A 23,651-nucleotide genomic window follows, 5' to 3' on the forward strand; every position below is an offset into this window, starting at 1 on the left:
GATGGGCTACAGTCCATGGGTTGCAAAGAGTAGGACGTGACTAAGTGACTGAGCACATAGCAGGCATACATATGTGCTAGGCTATTAGCATTACAATGCCCTGAAATCTATATATGAACCACAGAGCTCATATTATCTTTGTCATCATTGATTCTTAACAGAATAACAATAGTTTCCTCCAACATTCTATCTGAATAAATAAAGATTTACAGAAAACATGGATAAACCCCTCCCTAAAGAAAAAGGTAAATTGAGGACAGGTGTTAGGATCCTCAGTTCTTTGTTTTCTTCTTTACTAATCACGCTTGTCATGGAATATGAATTTTTCTAAAAATTAGGGTTAAAGGTAGAGTTTGAACTGAGAGAAGACTACAAAAATGTTACAATAAAAATGAGGTTTTATCTAAGATACACTTTTGTCAAATTATCCTCGTTGGATCTGAGTTTTTGATATCATAAGCTAATAAAGTATTTCTTAAGATTTAGGATTAAGAATCCCCATGGACAGAGGAGCCTGGCAGGCTACAGTCTATGGGGTCACGAAGAGTTGTATAGATAGCTGAGCAACTAAACACAGCACAGCACAGCACATTATGCTCTAACTTCAGAAAGTTTTAGGTATTTTTTATAACAAATAATATAAAATTATTTTCTACTTGGACTTTTATTAGTAATTTCAACATACAAAATATTGTTTAAACAAATATAATAAAAACAGGTGATGCTCTTTCTACTAGTAGTAATAGTTGAGAACACAAATTGAATGCATAGTTTGTGAACAACAATGGAAAGCCAGTGATGAACATAAAAAGTGAATCCTTTCATCAGGGAATTTGTGTTTTGAAAGTAGAGACAGAGAACTACACAGATAATTGCAACATGGTGTGATTAGTGCTACGGTGGGAGTAAACACAGGGATGAGTGAGGGATGACTTTCCAAATGAAGGGATGCTAGTTTAAGCTGAGTCAGAAAAGAGTAGGAAAGATAGTCTCAAAAGTAATTAGCCTCCAATTAAAATAAATAAATCTAAATTTAAAAAATAATTAATTAAAAAAAGAGAAAACATTTGCAGAAGGAAGATTCTTGCAAAATTTTGTGTATGTGAAACTACAAAGAGAGCAGTTGGAATTTAGAGCATTTTGGAGATAAGTAGAAGAAGATGCAACTAAAGAGGATTAACTTCCTTTTGGGCCTGAAATTGCTAGATTTCCTAAGCTATTTACTTTATCCTAAACATTTTCTGCAGAAATGGCAATCACTTTTCTGTTTTAGAAAGATTATTAGGCTTCTTGGTCTTCCTAGGTGGTGCTAGTGGTAAAGAACCCACCGATGCAGGAGAAATAATTGATGTGTGTTCTATCCCTGGGTCAGGAAGATTCCCTGGAGGAGAGCATGGCAACCCACACGAGTATTTTTGCCTGGAGAATCCCATGGACAGAGGAGCCTGACGGGCTACAGTCCACAGGGTCGCACAGAGTCGGACACAACTGAATTGACTTAGCACAGCATGTCATGGCTTCAGAGGAGAGGATGGATTGGTGGGGTGGAATTGAATTTTAGATCAATAAAGGCCCAATAACAGAAGCAACGAGAGACAGAAGAGTGGTTATTGAAGGAGGAACGTGATTCTAAAGATATTTTGAAGTAGATTTCAAAATCAGCAAGTGTATGTGTAAGGAGTTTTATATGAAAGCTCAAGTGTTTGATCAAGATGAATGATTTGTGATAACTTGGCCATTTTCTTTTTAGGTATCAGAAAGAAGAATCCATGTATATACTTTAAATCTATTTACATTTTATGAAAACAACCTTTGAAAATGTATAGCATAAACAAAATATCACTTAAAGACATGCAAGTTCTCTGAAACACACAGAAAACACACGCACTCACACACAAGAAATACAGAGTATCTCGATGGCTTTCTCAGCCATTTTGAAAGCCCCAGGAGATTCTGCTCCCTGAGACACTGCTTGTCCAGGAAGATCTGAGCCTGCAGGGACTCAGTCCACCCCAACCATTGGGACCTCAAAACCTCATGATCTAGACCATCTGGGAAGATCTTCACTGTGCCTCCCACAAGTCAACAATTGGATTATGTACCTCAGGGGCCCACCAGCCTGAATGGCCCCTCTGAAATCCCAGGAAGAGAAAGAAGAAAATTAGCCCCTTACGGGTGCTGTTTCTGTCCATTCTTATGAAGGAGCTGGGGACTGGTGAGTGTTGGTTTGGATACAGGTCAGGTGTGATTGGAAAGCCACAGTCATGACTCAGGCCAGATCCTGGGGCAGGCTGACTGAAGGACACACAGAGGACCTGAGAGGAGGAACGAGAAAAGATAAGGGGGCTCAGTCCAGCTTTCCCCATGAGACAGTCCACAGACTAGGGAGCCAGATTATAAAGTCTAAGGATTGAAATAAGGATGGAGAAATAAAGGAAGCAAGCAGGACTGGAACTGTCCTGCGGACAATTCAATAGCTGAGACAAAATTGTCTAAGAACTTGGATCCAGAACACTGGCCCAGCACTCCGTATTTTTTGTGATTTGACACTTTCTGCTATATCTGTGCATTTGCCTCTATTTGTTGTCAAAATAGTGTTACATACTAGTTGCTATTTATTGAGAGCCTACTATTTTCCAGTCATTGAGGTGAGGACATTTCTCCTGTAGAAAATCTCTTCAGAAAAATGCTATGAGGAAACAGGCATTTTAAAGAAATCAAATAACGTGTTAAGTATAGTGAAAAAAGAGGCACAGGTTAAGTGCAAATTCAGAACACTTGACTCTAAAATCAGATCCTTAAGCAATGTCTGTATTGTGACTTTGTGTAGACTTTCCCTATGTTCTATGTGCTTCTAGGAGGACGTGCAAAAATATGTTGTGTGTTTGTTAATTAATTAATTAACCCATTATTATAGCCATTGATTCATTAACCTGCATTTTAATGAGTACAGGGTGACTAGAATAAAGGTAGGATGGAGAATGATGTGGCTGCACATGCATAAAAGACCCATGTCAAACAAGAGCTTGTGTGTGTGTAGTAACGTAAACATTACTCATTTATTCAGTAAAACTTAAGTGTTTAATAAAAATTAAGCTAGAATAAGGAGATAAAGCTATGAATATGAAAATCTTTACCCTCAAAAAAGATAGATGATAGGCAAGTAAATGCAATAAATTGTGATACATCCTTCCAAAAGGCTTACGTACATGGTTCTCGGTGTGTGAATAAAAGTACTGTCTTTTTTTTTCTCTTAATTTTAAAAAATTATTTATTTAGGGCTGTGCTGTGTTTTCCTTGCTGCATGGACTTTCCACTATACATGATTTTCAGTTATCAGTTCAATTCAGTTGCTCAGTCATGTCCGATTCTTCGCAACCCCATGGACTGCAGCACACCAGGCTTCCCTGTCCATCACCAACTCCCAGAGCTTACTCAAACTCACGTCCATAGAGTCAGCGATGCCATCCAACCATCTCATCCTCTGTTTTACCCTTCTTCTGCCTTAAATCTTTCCCAGTATAAGGGTCTTTTCCAGTGAGTCAGTTCTTTGAATCAGGTGGCCAAAGTATTGTAGTTTTAGCTTCAGCATCCGTTCTTCCAATGAATATTCAGAACTTATTTCTTTTAGGATGGACTGGTTGGATCTCCTTGCAGTCCAACGGACTCTCAAGAGTCTTCTCCAACACCACAGTTCAAAAGTGTCAATTCTTTGGCACTCAGCTTTCTTTATGGTCCAACTCTCACATCCATACGTGACCACTGGAAAAACCATAGCCTTGATGAGATGGACCTTTGTTGGCAAAGTAATGTCTCTGCTTTTTAATATGCTGTCTAGTGTGTCTATACATGATTTACATGTGAAAGTGTTAGTCGCTCAGTCATGTCCGACCGTTTGTGTTCCCATGGACTATAGATGCCAGGATCCCCTGTCCGTGGAGTTCTCTAGGCAAGAATAATGGAGTGGATTGCCATTCCCTTCTCCAGGGGATCTTTTCGACCCAGCGATTGAACCTGTGTCTCCTGTACTGCACACAGATTCTTTACCATCTGAGCCACAAGGGAATATCTAATGGTTCTAATTTCTCTATGAAGTAAAATTAAACATTATCTGTTGAGAAAGAGGAATTTGGGGATAGTTGATGTGCTTAAAAGAGAGTAGGGAAAAAATCCAGAGAATTCCCTGATGGTTCAGTGATTAAGACTCTGTGCTTTCACTACTAATGGCCTGGGTTCAATCCCTAGTCAGGGAGTTAAGATTCCACATGGTGCAGCCAAAAAAAAAAAAAAAAAAAAAGTCATACAGGGAGATTGAGTTGTACAAGATCATGTTGTTGGACCATTGGAAAGTGTTGAGGATTAAGTTTAAGGCTGATGATTATGAAATTTGTGGAACACAAATATACTTAACTAAGAAATACTTTTCCATCATGACCTAGAGTACTTACTAGGTTTTTTAATCTAGGAATTATATTTTGCCATTTATATATCATGGAAGCTCAGTGGAGGGAGGGCAGCAAAATATTTTAAGAGAGTAGTTGAAATGATGACTAGTAGATGTTAAACTACATAAAGAGGGATGCAAAGACACATGGATACTTAAGGAATGAGAGTGACAAAGTCAGTGCTGAAGAGGCATTGAGGTTCTTGAGGAACAGATTGGTAATAGGTGACTCACATCATAGGAGAGATATAAAACCATATTTGTGATTTATGAGGTTAGTCAATCTGGGGTTACAATACTTCAAAGATATGGCCCTGGAATTGGGTGGGCTGATCATCAGTAACAAAATAAAGTCATCCAGCGTGATGCTGTGCTACTTTGAGGGGAAAATTTTAGGTAGGTAAAGGGCAAGGATGTTAAACTTGTTGCAGATAATAGCCAGATATATATCTTCAAATAATAAAGGGAATTACAAGGAAGTCTGTGACAGATAATAATACGAAAATAAAAAAGTTGGGTAAATGAATAGGTTATTTCTAACGAACGTTATTTATGCAAAATGAGTACTAAGAACAGATATCTACAGGCAGTATGACTTACACCTTCACTTAGGAGTGTACTTCTTAATAGGGCAAAGCATTTGTTGTTTCATTTAATACATTGAAAGGTAAACTTTACTTTTTCTTATTTTCACTTTGTAAGGTTTGTGTTCTTTGTCTATAAAGTTGTCTGATGTTCCCAGGTTTATCCTTACCCTTTCTGGGTACTTTGCTTTAGATCTTTTTCATGTGAGCAACATATAATCAGATTTTATTTTAAAAGACATCATTGATACCTATGCTTTTAAGTATGCTGCTGCTGCTAAGTCACTTCAGTCGTGTCTGACTCTGTATGACCCCATAGACGGCAGCCCACCAGGCTCCACCATCCCTGGGATTCTCCAGGCAAGAACACTGGAGTGGATTGCCATTTCCTTCTCCAATGCATGAAAATGAAAAGTGAAAGTGAAGTTGCTCAGTCCTGTCCGACTCTTCATAACCCCATGGACTGTAGCCCACCAGGCTCCTCTGTAGAATTCAGAAATCTACATTTACAAAAGTTTTAAATTTATTTATATTATTTTTGGCTGTGCTGGTCTTCGTTGCTGTGTCAGCTTTTCTCTAGTTGTGATAAGCAGAGTCTACTCTTATGTTGTGGAGTACCAGGCTCTAGGGCATGCAGGCGTCCGTAGTTGCAGCACATGGGCTCAGTAGTCATGGCTCATGGACTCTAGAGCACAGGCTTAATAGGTGTGGTGCAGGGGCTTAGTTACTCCAGGCCATGTGAGATCTTCATGGACCAGGGATCGAACACATGTCTTCTGCATTGGTAGGCAGATTCTTTACCACTGAACCACAAGAGAAGCCCCAGACATCTACATTTTAAATAATAAGTGATGTGCTCAATATTACACTAATTTGCTTCCAGTTTTCTGTTTTCTTTATGTGCCAAAATTTAAAACTTTTGCTGTACAGATGCTATGTATATACAATTTTCCATAGACTGTATAGAGAATTTTGGTCATATACATAGGAGTCTAGGAAAAGACTCCTAGAATTTGAGTCCAAGCTCTGCCATTTCCTCATTGTGTGGCAGTGGCAATTACTTAACTTCTCTCTGCTTCAGTTTCTATATCTTTAAAATATGGATAACGCTTTTTTCTATCTCATTGTTAAGAGGAGCGTAGAAATGATTTCATGTAAAGAGTTTTAGTTTTGTGTAGTATAATGAAAGTTCTCAAAAATTGTTAACTCTTACTATGGTAGTAACAGTTTTAGTTGCTCAGTTGCGTCTGACTCTTTGCGACTCCATGGACTGTAGTCTCCCAGGCTCCTCTGTCCATGGAATTCTCCAGATAAGAATACTGGAGTGGGTTGCCATTTCCTTCTCCAAAGGAAAAGAACTCTTACTATAGAGGTTGCTTATTTGCTTTTATCTTGGTTCAGAATTTAGAATATATAAATTCTATATTTCTTTCACTAGAAATCATCTCTGTCTTTATCCAAAGCACATTTGAAATAACTGCCTTCTTAAATCCTAAGGGTGTGTTGGAGGCTGGCTACATATCTTTCTCATATTATCCTCCATGGTGAGACATTAAACACAGCCTCAGAGCACATTATGGTCTGCAAATCCCAAGACTTTCTAGAGTCAGGGAAATCATTACAACTACAATAGGGTTGATGTGTCAAATTACAGTTCCAGGTTTATGTCTTTCCTTAAACTCTACACCCACTACCTCTTCTCTATTTTTCTCATCTAACAGAGTACTGAAGAAGTCACCTGAGGTACAGTGTTGTTGTTTGTGGACTCTAATGTTCTTGGCTCTGCCAGTTACTAAAGATGAGATCTTGGGTAAGATAGCTCTCAGAGTTTTAGTTTCTGTTAAAAGACAATCAAGAGAATAAAAATAATCTCAGAAGATTGTTCTAAATGAGATAATACTTTATGAGACTGGTCTATGGGAGGAGCCTGTAATGATAAATTGCCTCCTTATTTTTCCAATTGAAATGCCTTACTTTTTGGACTTTCTTGGTGGCACAACAGATAAGCATCCTCCTGCCAACGCAGAGGACACATGTTCGATCCCTGGTCTGGGAAGATTCCACATGCCCTGGAGCAACTAAGCCCATGCACCACAACTATTGAGCTTGGGCTCTAGAGCCCAGGAACCACAACTACTGAGCCCACATGCTGCAGCTACCAAAGCCCATGACCCTTAGAGGCCATGCTCCACAACAAGAGAAGCCACCGCAATGAGAAGCCCATGCACCACAGCTAGGAGTAGCCCCCATTTGCCACAACTAAGGAAAGCCCATGAGCAGCAACAAAGACCCAGCACAGCCCCAAATAATTTTTTAATAATGCCTTAATTTTCTAATTCTCTTTTTTCCCAGATTATAGTTAGATTATTTTTCTCTATACTCGTATCTATACAGCAATATATTACATTAACCTAGGCAAAACTCAGTCATTAAAATGGAAATAACATTTTATGCAGTTTGAAGAAGACTTTGGAGAGACCTGGTGCTTAGTATCAGGAGTACTAGTATTTTAGAAACTTTTTAGAGAAGATAAGCATTGCTTTTAATAGCAAAGGGAGGTTATTTCTTGGCATATGTTAATTATATATAATTTGTTTTAGGACACAGAACTTGTTAATCAGATTTCAATGGCCACATACAACCTAACTGGCTACAACATGGGTGCCTTTACCCTTTTGGGTATCCCTGGACTTGAGCAGTACCACATCTGGATCAGCATCCCCTTCTGCCTCATCTATCTTGTGGCCATTGTGGGTAATAGTGTCCTTCTCTACCTCATTGCAATGGAGCACAGTCTTCATGCATCCATGTTCTTTTTCCTTTCCATGCTGGCTATTACTGATCTTACACTGTCTACCACCTGTGTTCCAAAATCTCTGAGCATCTTCTGGTTTGGTCCCCAGGAAATCAGCTTTCCTGGCTGTCTCACACAATTATTCTTTCTGCACTACAGCTTTGTTCTGGACTCAGCTATACTGCTGGCCATGGCATTTGACCGCTATGTGGCCATCTGTTCACCCTTGAGATACATCACTATTCTGACCCCCAGGACCATTGTCAAAATTGCTGTGGGAATCTCCTTCAGAAGCTTCTGTGTTTTTGTCCCATGTGTTTTCCTTGTAAATCGTCTACCCTTCTGCAGGACACATAACATCCCTCACACATACTGTGAGCACATAGGTGTTGCCCGACTAGCCTGTGCAGACATTTTCATCAATATCTGGTATGGGTTTTGTGTTCCCATCATGACAGTGATTATAGATGTGATTCTAATTGTTGTCTCCTACACCCTTATCCTCTGTGCTGTATTTCGCCTCCCTTCTCAGGATGCTCGCCAGAAGGCCCTGGGCACCTGTGGTTCCCATGTCTGTGTCATCCTCATGTTCTATATACCAGCGTTCTTCTCCATCCTAGCACATCGCTTTGGACACAATGTCCCTCGAACCTTTCACATTGTGTTTGCCAACCTCTATGTTGTCATCCCACCTGCTCTCAACCCTATCGTCTATGGAGTCAAGACTAAGCAGATACGAGAGAAAGTCATTCTTCTGCTCTTACCTAAGAGGTCCCATTGATACATGCCTGAAGTCTAGGGGGCAGGGGCAAGTCCCTAGTCCACTTTAAAGACTAAATCTGTCACTTTGACCCCAGAGAAGGGACTGATAAAAAAATTTCTTATTAATCAAAAGTGTGATTTTTTTTGTTTCTTTATTATTTTAAGCAGAAATCTTCTCTGCCATTCCGGCTACAAAAAAACAAATTTTTAGTCTAGGAAACTTTTTGATTTTAGGAATCAAAAAATTTTAAATTTCTTTTACAAGCTGATTGTAAAATTTTAAATGAAAACAATAAAATAATCAGCACCTTTTTTTCTCTATAAAGATGTTTCTAAAGAATCTGATTTTTTTTTCAGATTTATACAGTTTCTACAACTTGCAGAGCAAAGGACTTCTACCATGATGACTCTGTGAGGTTCTGGATTTTTAGGTTGGATACTTCAGTCAGATGGCATCAAGTATGGGTTTTGGCATGTTCTTGGTGCATAAACAATGTTTATCTAGAAAAAAATGGCAAATAATCATGAATGACTAAGTTGAGGGTGCAGATGTTTATTTTAGATCAAGGGAGAAGGTGATGATGAAACCCAAAGCTCATTTTTCACTCAATCTCATGAAAAAACCAAGCTAGTTGGGGTGGGTACAGTCCTCTAAGTAAGAATATACAGAGGAAGCTAAATTCCCATGGCCAATAAGATGAAAAAGTATGTACAGATTAAGACGTGGTTTGAAACTTGACCAATTAGAAACATTACTAGCTCTGAGTCGTTTCTTTGTTCTTATATCCCAAAAGAAATGTAGTCTAATGGCAAAAACATATCTCTGTTTACATTATTCATTGTCTTTTCAAATCCAGTATGCTTAAGTTGGTGATAGTGAGTCATTCAGTCACTAAATCAGTCAAGGAATAACAATTTTTGGTGTTTGATGGGTGCCAGTGGTAGCTGATGTCTGAAATCCTCCCATATTTACTGTGACCTTAAATCCTACTGCTTTTTCTAGACAACCTCTAGATTCATCAGTCCAGAGTGAGCATTCCCTCCCCTTACCACAGAGGGTCAAACACTCATCACTCTTCATCTGAATCAAAATATCAGAGTTCTACATGGTTTCTCAAATTCTGGGTTGCGTTCTCACCTCGATGTTACCCCTTCACTCACATGTCACTAGATTTACATTTCTATGTACTTCTCAACATAGAATTTTAGTATGAAAGATACATTCTTTGGACTCAGAGACTCAAGTTTGCATGCTCTTTTACACAGGACACAGGCACATATGTTGTTTCCAAAATTATTTGCAGAATAAAAATACTGTGAGGTATAACTAGCAGAGAAAGTAAAAGTAAAACAAAACAAACAAACAAAAAAAACAGAGAAAGATATTTTTTAAAAAATAAAAAAAGTAGCTAATACAGTTTCCACATACCATGAATTCCCATTCTCTTATTGCACATGGGTCAAGAATTCAATTCTAGGTTATGTGAGAGTTAAGCATGATTTAGTTGCATAATTTACAGCGTCTATAAATTAGAAGCCAGTCAAGTGTTCAGAGAAGTAAAACTACTTATTTCTGAAAGGAAGAGCAGAAAGCGGTATCTTCAGAGACCTCTTAGAGAAAAGGCACAAAGTTATGTAATTAATCACATTCTTTTGGAATATGTAATTTCATGGAATTCTTCAGTCCCTTATTCCAGTACAGATCGTTAGAAGACCTTAACTTACCATTTAGTAATAACTAAGAGGACCTAAAAAGCCTCTTGATGAAAGTGAAAGAGGAGAGTGAAAAAGTTGGCTTAAAGCTCAACATTTAAGATCATGGCATCCTGTCCCATCACTTCATGGAAATAGATGGGGAAACAGTGGAAACAGTGTCAGACTTTATTTTTCTGGCCTCCAAAATCACTGCAGATGGTGACTGCAGCCATGAAATTAAAAGACGCTTACTCCTTGGAAGGAAAGTTATGACCAACCTAGATAGCATATTCAAAAGCAGAGACATTACTTTGGCAACAAAGGTCCGTCTAGTCAAGGCTATGGTTTTTCCTGTGGTCATGTATGGATGTGAGAGTTGGGCTGTGAAGAAAGCTGAGCACGGAAGAATTGATGCTTTTGAACTGTGGTGTTGCAGAAGACTCTTGAGAGTCCCTTGGACTGCAAGGAGATCCAACCAGTCCATTCTAAAGGAGATCAGCCCTAGGTATTCTTTGGAAGGAATGATGCTAAGGCTGAAACTCCAGTACTTTGGCCACCTCATGCGAAGAGTTGACTCATTGGAAAAGACTCTGATGCTGGGAGGGATTGGGAGCAGGAGGAGAAGGGGACGACAGAGGATGAGATGGCTGGATGGCATCACTGACTCGATGGACATGAGTTTGAGTGAACTCCAGGAGTTGGTGAAGGACAGGGAGGCCTGGTGTGCTGCAATTCATGGGGTCGCAGAAAGTCAGACACGACTGAGCAACTAAACTGAACTGAACAATTTAGTGGGGAGGTAATATACTGCTAGTCTCTTTAAGCCTGGTTTAGTCCATGTATTCTGGGGCATTCAGAGTACTAAGTGGACATTAGCAATCATTATTCATTCATTCAACAATGTTTAGCAAAATGCTTGACACAAAATTTAATATCTGAAACACTGGGCTAGGTATTGTTTTCATCATATTGAACAAAATCAATATGTCCCCCATTTAGTGGAAATTGTCATCCAGTGATGGAAAAAACCTCGATCATAAAAACGCCCAAATGAACATGTAATTTCAGATTGCATTAGGTTTTAAAATCGACAGAAACTAACCCAAATGTTAAAAGCAGTGCCTTTGGAGAGAGACTATCAAAGGAAAGCAGCTTCAAATTAGGCTTTCGGAAGGCCCTACCTGAAAGAAATAAAAATTTCTCTAAGAACAATGAGAATCATGAAAAGTCAGGAAAGCAGGGGAAGGTGGATGGCATGATTTAAGCAGAGGAGGTGAAATATCTGTACACTGAAAACCATAAAACATTTATAAAAGTAATGAAGACCAGTTTTCCCATTATTCAAAAGTAGAGCATTTCTATAAAACTTTGCATAAGCCAAAATGGCTTAAAGCAAAAATTACCTTAAGACACATCTTGCCAACAGGTACATAAAATAAGTTGAAATACAGTATAAATGATCACTGACACAGTTCAAAGTTATGATGACTTGATGCTGAGATACTGAGAGTAATTCCTGGGAAAGGAGATTGGTAGGACCACTCTTGCTGCTCTGGGCGTGAACTGTTCCATAATATCTGGTTGCAAAACAAATGTTGAACATGATTATTGCTTTTCACTTTTTTTTTTCACAATACAATAGTTCTCTTCAGATTTCTTTCAGCTGATGAAAATAGTTACTAAAGTGTCTTTTGTAAAAGTAAAGGAGTATGAAGCAAACTTTCAAAAAGTGAGGAATACCTGTAAATGGAAAGATATCTTATATTCTTGCATGGGGAGAATGAATATTGTTAAAGTCTTCATACAACCCAAAGACATCTGCAGATTCAATACAATCTTTATCAAGATTCAAATGGCATTTTTCAGAAATATAGGAAAAATCATCCTAAAATTTGTATGAAACCACAAAAGACCTGAAGAGCCAAAGCAATCTAAAGAAGGAGCTGGAGAAAACACAACTCCTGATTTCAAACTATAAAGCAGTAGTAATCAAGTGATTACTACTTGATTATACAATGATTATAGAATGGCACAAAAACAGATACATGGATCAATTGAACAGATAAGAAAGCCAAGAAATAAGTCCTCGCATACATGGTCCACAAGGGCACCAATAGAGAAAGGATGTTGCTATTATTGTTTAGTGGCTAAGTCATGTCCAACTCTTGAGACCCCATGTACTATAGCCCACTGGGCTCCTCTGTCCATGGGATTTTCCAGGCAAGAATCCTGGAATGGGTTACCATTTCCTCCTCCAGAGCATCTTCCTGACCCAGGGATTGATCCTGCCTCTCCTGTGTCTCCTGCATTGGCTGGCAGATTCTTTATAGCTGTGCCACCAGGAAAAGGATAATCTATTTAATAAATGGTATTGGAAAAACAATATCCACAAACAAAATGATAAAACTGGATTCTGATCTTATATTATTCACAAAATTGAACTCAAAATAGATTGTTTTAAACATGAGCATAAATTATAAAATTCCTAGTAGCAAACATAGGGAAAAAGCACTTGTACATTGATCCTGACAATGATTTTTTGGATGATAGCCAAAGCACAGGTAAAATCAGCAACAATAAATGAGATTACACACACACAATGAAATATCTTTAAGTCACAAGAAAGAAGAACATTTTACTGCTTGTGATCTACACAGATGAAAGGTATCATGCTAAGTGAAATTAGCATTACAGAAAAAAAGAAAAATATTGTGTGGTTTCACTTATATGTGAAATAATTTTTTTTTCTTTAAGTTGAACGCATAGAAACAGAGAGTACAATGGGGATTGGGAGGCATGGGGAGATGTTAATCAAAGGGTACAACATTTCAGCTATAAGCTTGTATATAAATAAGCTCTGGAGGTCTAATGTGCAGTATCATGACTGTAGTTAATAATACTGCACTGTATACTTGAATTCTGCTAAGGGAGTAGGCTGTAAATATTTTCACCACACACACACACACACACACACAAATATGTAACTTTATGGATGTGTTAATTAACTTGATTGTGGTAAATATTTTATAATGTATATTATATCAAGCTACCATGTTGTACACTTTAAATATATACAATATTTTTTTTGGCCACATGGTACAGCTTGCTGGATTTTAGTTCCCCAACCAGCTTGAACCGGGGCCATAGCAATGAAAGCCCAGAGTCCTAACCAGTGGACCACTAAGGACTTCCCTAAATATGTACAATTTTATTTGTCAACTATACCTAAATAAAACTGGGAAAAAAGAGAAGCAGACATTTATGGATGCATAAACTTGCTTGTTATTTTATGTCATATATAAAATGTATGCTTGTTTTTTTGAAAACAAACAAAGGGATTATTATGTATAAAGATACAGTTGAGAAAAGGCTCAGTGCTTTAAAGGAACTGGAAACTGATTGGGGATGGGGTGGGTATAGGTAGAGGGAATAAAAAAAAGTGAGACTGCAGAAGGTACAAAAATCCAGATCATTTCAGAAGTTTGTTTAATATTTTAATAAAAATGTAAAGCTATAGGAATTTTAAGTAAGGTGTAAACAAAGCCCCAAATTGTATTATAAAACATTATATATAAATCTTTTGTTTTAATGATGGGGTTTGGGATAGTTTTGAGGGAGGAATGGAGGGGGAGGTCACTGGATAAAACAACCACCCATTCTCACACACTATAACCCTGGATGTGGGCATCATTTGCGACCAAAGAAAAACCTACCGCCTTCAGTAGCCTGATGAAAAGGCACAGCCAATGTCAATTAGATATGACCCAATAGAATGCCTGTCTCTGGGGCTGAGTCCTTGTGAAATAACTCAGATTCACAGTTATTTTGTTGTACAAAATACCTAAGTGGGAGTCCAAGTAATTGATAGGGGCCAAAATTAACATGTAAAAAATAATAAAACAGGATAAGGAAATTTCCACTTTCATTTAATTGCTTAATCTCTTAATCATTTAAAAAAGAGTAGCACAATTTCTAGTTAAAGAAATTGTTAATGTATGATAGTAATTGAATTTTGGAGACTTTCATTTTAAAATAGTTGATTTGTACTCCTGCATGTAGCAGGACCAGCTATTTATTAAGGCAGCTCTCCTAGATCATGCTAACAGAACCATAAGATTTATATGTAAAATAATAGTTGGTGTGTTGCTGTTATTTAAGTTGGCATGAAGGATGGGATGTAATTCAAATTTTTAGGGTGTGAATTATAAATAAGTAGGGCCGGAACACCAGAGTATATTCCTATTTTAATTCAGTAGAAATCAATAACTGATTCACTAGAAAACTCTTTTTATAACATCAGGTTATGGAAACATTAAGTTGTAAGTTCTACATAATCTTTTGTAAGGACCAAGTGTTCATATAAAACTCACTTAATCTACCTATAACCAGTTCTTTTGCACCTAATGAATAGCCAGAAATGACAGATGTCTTCATAAAGGGACAGATGACACCAAAGGTAAGATTTGGAATTTTCTGTGACTTAAATGTACATACTTTTCTTACATGAATTCTGATTCAAGAAAATTTTACAGTACCTCAGAGAAAACTCTGGTAGCCATTTGACTGATGTTTTCAATAGTCTTTCAATGTTATATATAAAAAAATAGCCATTGAAAATGGAATTATCTGTACTCAGTGTCCAACCCAAAGGAAACCTGCCTAGGGATGAGATAAAAACAAAAATATGAGCAATTTTAAAGCTCACTTTGAGAGTTATTGCTGAATATCTTTGTAAACTTAAGACAGAAAGACTAGATTTACCAAACTCAGGAAAATTGACCTGGCCCTTAGAGTTGTAGGAGAAACACCTCTTAGTTCTAAATTGAGATCTGAGCCCCCAGAATGCCTGACAGTATCAACAGGCAGATCGAAGGAAGACAGAGTGAGAATGGATTCAGAAGATGTTTAAGGGGAAACAAAAGTATTTGGTTAAAAAATTCATGTAATTGGAGAAGTGTGACACTCGCAGAGCTTAGGAACATTGAAAGGAATAGGTTTGGGGTGTTATGAATGCCGTCTGGGACACAATAGCTTTGAATCTAAAGTGGGATATTTAGCCAAAGATGTTCCAAATAGGATACCCTCTTTGATACTGAAAAACCACCCTCATGTTGTCCTCATGTTGGAGTTCCAATCAACTTTCCTCTTTTCCAGTTTTTATGCTCTCATATATGTGTCCTCCGGGGGAAAATAAAAGGCTCAAAAATTCATTGTAGAATTTAGTAATGCAGATCCTGGGGCCTCACTCTGAAAAGCAGTGTTAGATTATCTGAGGTGAGCCATCTCATCCTTCTAACAGGTCCACTGTGAATCCACCACTGTGGTAAGCATTTTCACAGGCACTGTCCCACTTTTTTGTCCTAATTTGTGAATCCTTACATAATCTTGAGATCTTTGGATCTTGGATCTCCTCGCCAAGACCTTAGAGGCCATGCATGTTCAGCTGGGGACTCTTTGTGACCCCATGGACTGTATGTAGCTTGCCGAACCCCTCTGTTCATGGGATTTCCTAGGCAACAGTACTGGAGTGGGTTGCCATTTCCTTCTCCAGGGGATCTTTCCAACCCAGGGATCGAACCTGGGTCTTCTGCATTGCCATTGGCAGGCAGCTTCTTTATCACTGAGCCACCAAGGAAGCCATAATCTTGAGAAGTAGGGACTATATTATAGATGTCAATTTCCTGTTCAAAGTCATTTATATGATGATGGCATGACCTTGAAACCTAGGTGGTCTGATAGGTGGGCACACATGGCCACATACCTATAGGCACAGAGCTCACATGCAAACATAAAAACAAAAACATACCCTGAACAGTGTTAGCTCACAGACCCAGGCAGGGTTAATATAGTCTTCTTTATCCTCTTCCCTTGAGAGTGAGAAGAGAAGGTGTTAGAGTCCCTCAGGCCCTAACTTTTTACCTCTTCCCCTCATTGAACAACGACCAGGAAAAAATAAATAAGGAGATCAACCTGTCTATCAGTCCTTTCCTTCCTCCTCCACTTATTTCTTTGGGTGATGTGCTTGGTTCTCTTGCAGATTTTCTGTGTGTCTATCATCATAATCTTTCTTCTCTCCATTTGACCCAATAACCAAACTAGGTGAGTGCTGGTTATTTAAAGGGGGTTGGTTGGAATTAGGAGAGAAAGAGTGAATGAAAAGCTCAGGATTCCATTTTCTAGGAGTCACAGACCGAGCACTACAACTTTCTTTCCTGAGAAACTCCGATTTAAAGCTGAATTTATGGTGTCCTATACTTGGATATATGCTCCAAATGATTAGAAAGATAAACAGCTGGGTTAAGGATGGCCAAGGTAAGTGTTGTTCAGGCAACTGCTGTTAGATTTGTGGCAAGGACCCACAGCCCTAACTTGAGGAGTAGTTTTAAGTGTTTAGATACTCTTGTCAGTTTTTATACATCTGTATATTTCTGTTTTCTTCTTCACTGTGTGATCTGACTGTTGGGGATCATCCAGATGATATAAAATATAATCCAATAAAAAAGTAAATCTTATTGTGCACTTACCATGTGTCAGACACTGGACTAAGGAGTAGTTTGAGGGGCATGTCTTGTTTTGTCCTAAGAATCCAAGGATCATATAGTTCAACTAAGTTTGCCCAAGTTCACACAGCTAGAAAATTATGGCATTGAGATTAAAACCTTCTGGTTCTACTGCCACTCTGTGCCAATATGCTATTGAAATAATATGGGTACATGTATGTGTGTGTGTATCTATCATAATCACATTTAATCAAATCAATACTGTTTATATCTTCTAAAACCTAGTTTGTGTTGAAATTTCACCAATTGTATGTTATCTTCTATTTCTGGTTTATTTAAATAGAATTCATTCAAGAACTGCATTTGCTTGTGCGTTCTCTAAAATTTATTTTACTTTAGAAAAGTATTTTCCTCCTCCAAGTACCCAACCCTCTTAATGGCATTGACATTTTGAGAAGACCAGGCTGTTTGGTAGATTGCCCCACATTGTAGATTTGTCTGAGCTGTGAAATGACAAGCCTCAGAACTAACTTTGTGTGCCCGTGTGTGTGTGTGTGTAAATGTTTCTGCATGACTGTAGAAACATCTGTTGTGTTTGAGTGCATGAAAATATAAAAACTAGAGAAGACCTTTCCTCACACATGTCTGAAGAAAAGATGATTTCAGACCAACTGGAAGAGCTGTGATTCAGAGTATATGGTTTCTGGGTGCTGGTGCTGTGTATTATTTGAGTGTGTGAGCAGCAGAGAAGAGGGGTTTTCAGCACAAATGCTGCATATCCTAATTAAATCTCTGCCGTTGGCCATGGGTGAGTTCTAGGCCTCTGGTGGGCAAGAGAACTGAGTGACGGTGTTGGCAGGGGATGCACACACTTAGCAGGTAAGGGGTTGGTCTTGGGCCACTGTCTGAACTCTGCACTGTGTTCCCAGAACCCAGAACGTATGAATTCCGGAGACACTAAAGGAGAGTTTGAGTTTCTGTAAGAAACGAGATTTTGCTTATAGATAAGGGAAGGTCAGAAAGAACCGAGCACCTGATTTTTCTTTGGCAAAAGCAGAAGAGTGATGACACTAAGTGCTGGCTTGGGAGATGGAAGGTATGGTGAACTGGGCCTAAGAATGTGGTAAAAAGTTCCTGTAGGGATAAAGCTGAGAATGTGTTTTGACCTTGTCAGGTTAGGAGTCTGAGGCATGTAGCTATCACAAGCTTTCTCTTAGTGCTGATCCTGGAAGTCCCTGGCCTTGCTGTGGTTAGTTATTCCTAGAATAGAAATTATTTTCCACGTAGATGCATTACTGGATCAGGAATGTTGAAGAACCTAGCGTTATTTTTGTGCATAATGTTCATTTGTTCATTAATAATAATTTGAGCAGCTGAGTCACAGACATCTTTGTCCTGCAAACAGTGAGAGTCTACGGCTACCGCACCACCTTCACTGCTCTCCTCTCCTGGCCTCAAGGGGACAGCTCATCTTTATTCCCACCTGGGAAGTGAATCAATTTTTATACTATCTTTAAAGATTACAATCCATTTACAGTTATATGGGGACGTCCCTGTTGGTCCAGTGGCTAAGACTTCGCCTTCCAATGCAGTGAGTGTGGGTTGGATCCCTGGTCCAGAACTAAAATCCCACATGCCTCTCAGCCAAAAAACCAAAACATAGAACAGAAGCAATATGGTAACAAACTAAAAACTTTAAAAATGGTCCATGTAAGAAAAAATATTGGCTATTTTCCCCACATTGTACCATATATCCTTGTAACCTCTTATACTCAATAGCTTATACCTCCCACTCCCCAACCATCATATTGCCCCTTCCCTTACTTCTCCACACTGGTAACCATTGGCTTATTCTCTATATATGCGAGCCTGCTTCTCTTTTATTATATTCACAGCTTTGTTGTATTTTTTAAACTCCACATATAAGTGATATCATATAGTATTTGTCTTATTCTGTCTGACTTATTTCACTTAGCTTAACACCTTCCAAGTCCATACATGTTGCTTCAGATGGGAAAATTTCAAGGACCTAGTCTTTAAAAGATGTATTCCCAGAGTAAAGATTTTGGTAATTTACAAAGAAAATTGGCAATGATACAATCCAATCATGCAGTATTTTTTATATTGTCATGGGTGTTTGTTATAGGTGTGTAGGGTGTGTGCATATGAGTGTGTATGTGTAGTAATGTGTAGATATGTGTATGTTTGTGTGAGAGAGAGGGGGGAAGAGGGATTTCAGGTTTGTGTAAAATTATGTGTGGGTAAATATATGATGGTAAAACATATGACAGAATGTGAGTATAGATCAAGGCATTCTTGAAATTTTAAGTACTATGTATCTGTGTATCTAAGAGAGTATATATCCTGCAGTGGACATGTCTATCAAATAGAATATGCATTTACAAAGAAATAATTCTTTTGGATAGAAATCTTGATCAAAATTGTGATTAAGTCCAAAGCATTAGGATAGTATAAAGCTGTAGAATTTACTGAGTTCTGGAAAACAGTATTTTGGGAGGAACAAGAATCCATGAGCTCAAGTGTATGGGATTTTAAAATTTAAATTTAAGTTGCACCTGTTTTTCAGCATAGTATAGGAACTCAGACAGTGTTGGCTAAACTGAATGAGGATTTTGAATGGAAAAAAGTGATGTGGACTTCACAAATTGAAGAAGCACAGTCACCATGAAGCTTGAAAAGAGTGAATAATTGCTTGTCATTGTCATTAGACAAAGACAGAAGGAGTTGATATTAACTAACGATGACCATGCATGCCTGCTAAGTCGCTTCAGTTGTGTCTGACTCTGTGACCCTATGGACTGTAGACCACCAGGCTCCTCTGTCCATGGGATTCACCAGGCCAGAATACTGGAGTGGATTGCCATGCCCTCCTTCAGGGGATCTTCCTGGCTTAGGGATTGAACCCGCATCCCTTAAGTCTCTTGCATTGATAATCAAATTCTTTACAACTAGTGCCCCCTGGGAATCCCTTAATGATGTCCATAAAGTCATGTAAACTATAATCCACCAACTCTTGGAAAAATATGTCCTGTAAATTGGTAGTTTGCAATAGAGGTACACTGCATAATCAAAAGAATGACTGATGCCAATATGGAAAACTCCCTGGAAAAGCTGTATAAATCATCAGGCATGGCCAGAATAAATAAGATAGTCTCTTTAGGTAAAGTAACTGTATCTTCTAATATATATGAAACTGTGTGGCTTATGCATGTTACCTGCCAACTTCCTAACAATCTTTCTTCACTACAAAGTATCTCATTTTGAATTATAATTAGACAGTCATTTTATTTTTCGGGATATATAATGAACTGTTGGAAGTGAGGGTGACTCAAGTGAGCCTAACATTTACCACCCTCTGTCCTCAGGAACTGGGACTTGTGCCATCCTGGTCTGCCATGATCCTTTTCAACCTGAGCAGTGACAACCCAGGACCCTTCATTCTGGTGGGGATCCCAGGCCTGGAGCAAGCCCATGTGTGGATTGGAATTCCCTTCTGTATCATCTATATTGTAGCCATTGTGGGAAACTGCATCCTTCTCTACCTAATCTTGGTGGAGTATAGCCTTCACGAACCCATGTTCTTCTTTATCTCCATGCTGGCCATGACGGACCTCACCTTGTCCACAGTTGGTATTCCTAAAACACTGAGTATCTTTTGGCTTGGGGCTCGAGAGATCACATTCCCAGGATGCCTCACACAAGTGTTCTTCCTCCACTACAGCTTTGTCCTGGATTCAGCCATCCTGATGGCCATGGCGTTTGACCGCTATGTGGCCATCTGTTCTCCCTTGAGATACAACACTATCTTGAACCCCAAGACCATCATCAAGATTGTGGTGGGAATCTCTTTTCGTAGTTTCTGCATCATCCTCCCAGTTGTATTCTTGCTCATACGACTGCCTTTCTGTAGGACACGCATGATACCGCACACATACTGTGAGCACATAGGTGTTGCCCGGCTCGCCTGTGCGGACATCTCTATCAACATCTGGTATGGCTTTTGTGTTCCCATCATGACAGTCATCTCAGATGTGATCCTCATTGCCATTTCTTACACCCTCATCCTCTGTGCTGTCTTCCGCCTCCCCTCCCAAGAAGCCCGCCAGAAGGCCCTGGGTACCTGTGGTTCCCATGTCTGTGTCATCCTCATGTTTTATACACCTGCCTTTTTCTCCATCCTTGCCCACCGCTTTGGACACAATGTCTCCCGCACTTTCCACATCATGTTTTCCAACCTTTACATTGTTATCCCACCTGCACTCAACCCCATTGTTTATGGAGTGAAGACCAAGCAGATCAGAGAGAAGGTCACCATTTTGTTTTCTACCAAGAGGACATAATAATGTTCCAATGAGCAATAGAAAAGCTAGGATAAGTTTATAGTATATATTGATGTCATAAGAATTTTAAAAAAGCAAATGCTATTTAAAGCAAGAACAGTCTACAAGTGATTTTGCATATTAAGAAAATGGCATGATCTATAGGAAAGAGATGCTTCTATATTTATTGATGACAAATCAAAATGTTGAATGCATTGCCTTTGGAGAGAGACTGTTAGAGGAAAGTAGATCTAAATAAGGTTTTTAGGAAAGCCCTCCTTGAACAAAATTGCATATTCCCTAAGAAAAGTGAAAATCATGAGATGTCAGTCATCGGGATGAAGGATGGCATAAATCAGGCAGAGGAGGCAAAAGACCTGTACACTGAGAACTTTAGGACATTGATAAAAGAAATGACAAAGACACAAATACAGGTTTTCCTATTATCCAAAAGTAGAACATTCTTTTTTTTTAATTGGAGGATAATTGCTTTACAGTGCTGTGGTAGTCTTTGCCATACATCAACAAGGATCCATTATAATTACATATATTCCTTCCCTCTTCAGCCTCCCTTCCCCACCCCATCTTGCCCCTCTAGGTCATCACAGAGCACCAAGCTGGGATCCCTGTGTTATACAGCAGCTTCCCGCTAGTTATGTATTTTGCATGATAGTGTGTATATGTCAATGCCTCTTTCTCAACTTGTCCTACCCTTTCCTGCCCCCACCGTGTCCAGCATTTCATTCTCTACCTCTGTGTCTCCATTTCTTCTGTGTTAATATGTTCATCAGTACATTTTTCTAGATTCCATATATATGTGCTAATACGTAATATTTGTTTTTTCTCTTTCTGACTTATTTCACTCTAACAGGCTCTAGGTTAATCCACCTCACAACAACTGACTCAAATTCGTTCCTTTTTTGACTGGGTAATATTCCATTGTATATATGTACCATACCTTCTTTATCCATTCGTCTGTTGATGGACATACAGGTGGCTTCCATGCCCTAGCTATTGTAAATAGTGCTGCAATGATATTGGGGTACACAGGTCTTTTTGAATTGTGGTTTTCTCAGGATATACGCCCAGTAGTGGGATTGCTGGGTCATATGGTAGTTTTTATTCCTAGTTTGTTAAGGAATTTTCATACTGCTCTTCATAGGAGCTGTACCAATTTAAATTCCCACCAATAGTGCAATAGTGTTTCCTTTTCTCCACTTCCTCTCCAGCATTTATCACTTGTAGTTTTTTTAATGATGGCCATTCTGATTGGTCTGAGATGATACCTTGCTGATTGGTCTGAAGTGATACCTTGCTCAAAAATATTAGAGAAATATTTGCATTTCTCTAATAATGAGTGATGTTGGGCATCTTTTCATGTATTTATTGACCATCTGTATGTTTTCTTTGGAGAAACGTCCATTTAGGTCGCCTGCTCATTTTTTGATTGGGCTGTTTGTTTTTCTGATATTGAGCTATATGAGCTGCTTATATATTCTGGAGATTTATCTTTTGTCCATTGCTCTGTTTGCAATTATTTTCCAAAGTAGATCATTCTTATGAAACCTTTGGTTAAGTCAAAATAGAGTAAAGCAAAAATAGCCTTAAGACACATCTTGCTAATGGATGCAAAAATAGTTGAGATAAGGAATAAATGCTCAATGACACAGTACAAAGCTCTGAAGGCTTGGTGCTGAGATGCTGAGAATCGTTCCCAGGGAAGGTTCTCTGCAGTATCAGTCGTGCTGCTCCTGGTGTGCACTCCTCTATGGCGGTTAGTTGCAAAACTAATGCTGAGCATTATTTTCCCTTTTCACCTTTATTGATAAAAGCAATAATCCTCTTCCAATTTTTTCAGTTAGTGAAAACAGTTATTAATACAAGTGTTTCATAAAAGTTAAGTGCTGTAAAGCAAACTTTTGAGCAGTGGGGTATCTGTAAATGGAAAGATGTAAAATGTACTTGAATTGGGAGAACTAATGTTGTTAAAATGTTCATACAATCCAAAGCCATTTGCAGATTCAGTGCAATTCCTGTCAAAATTCCAACACCATTTTTCACAGGCATAGAAAAAGTAATCTTAAATTTTCAAGGAGCCAAAAAAAACTAAGGAGTGTAAACAATCTCACGATAAAAGTTCAGAGCTGGAATCATAGTATTTTCTGATTTCAAATTATATTATAAATCAATAGTAATAAAAACAATATGTTGATTATCAGTTCAGTTCAGTTCAGTCGTTCAGTCGTGTCCGACTCTTTGCGACCCCATGAATTGCAGCATGCCAGGCCTCCCTGTCCATCACCAACTCCCGGAGTTCACCCAGACTCACATCTATCGAGTCAGTGATGCCATCCAGCCATCTCATCCTCTGTCATCCCCTTCTTCTCTTTCCCCTAATACCTCCCAGCATCAGAGTCTTTTCCAATGAGTCAACTCTTCGCATGAGGTGGCCAAAGTACTGGAGTTTCAGCTTTAGCATCATTCCTTCCAAAGTAATCCCAGGGCTGATCTCCTTCAGAATGGACTGGTTGG

The 23,651-nt window shown here is 38.7% G+C and overlaps 2 protein-coding genes across 2 annotated transcripts; both read left to right on the forward strand.

Moving 5' to 3' along the window:
* Positions 1-7,655: 7,655 nt before the first annotated feature.
* On the forward strand, positions 7,656-8,603 carry LOC129628173 (olfactory receptor 52H1-like). Its single transcript, XM_055547604.1, has one exon. The coding sequence runs from the start codon at positions 7,656-7,658 to the stop codon at positions 8,601-8,603; it is 948 nt and encodes a 315-aa protein (XP_055403579.1).
* Positions 8,604-20,183: 11,580 nt separating this feature from the next.
* On the forward strand, positions 20,184-21,140 carry LOC129628174 (olfactory receptor 52H1). Its single transcript, XM_055547605.1, has one exon. It carries the CDS (start codon positions 20,196-20,198, stop codon positions 21,138-21,140), a length of 945 nt encoding a protein of 314 aa, XP_055403580.1. The 5' UTR covers positions 20,184-20,195.
* Positions 21,141-23,651: the final 2,511 nt, after the last annotated feature.

This window comes from Bubalus kerabau, chromosome 15 (assembly GCF_029407905.1).
Source record: "Bubalus kerabau isolate K-KA32 ecotype Philippines breed swamp buffalo chromosome 15, PCC_UOA_SB_1v2, whole genome shotgun sequence".
NCBI lineage: Eukaryota > Metazoa > Chordata > Mammalia > Artiodactyla > Bovidae > Bubalus > Bubalus kerabau.

What these genes read in the sequence shown, in the direction of transcription:
- LOC129628173 (XM_055547604.1), top strand. Translation starts at nt 7,656, where the DNA reads ATGGCCACATACAACCTAACTGGCTACAACATGGGTGCCTTTACCCTT.
- LOC129628174 (XM_055547605.1), top strand. Translation starts at nt 20,196, where the DNA reads ATGATCCTTTTCAACCTGAGCAGTGACAACCCAGGACCCTTCATTCTG.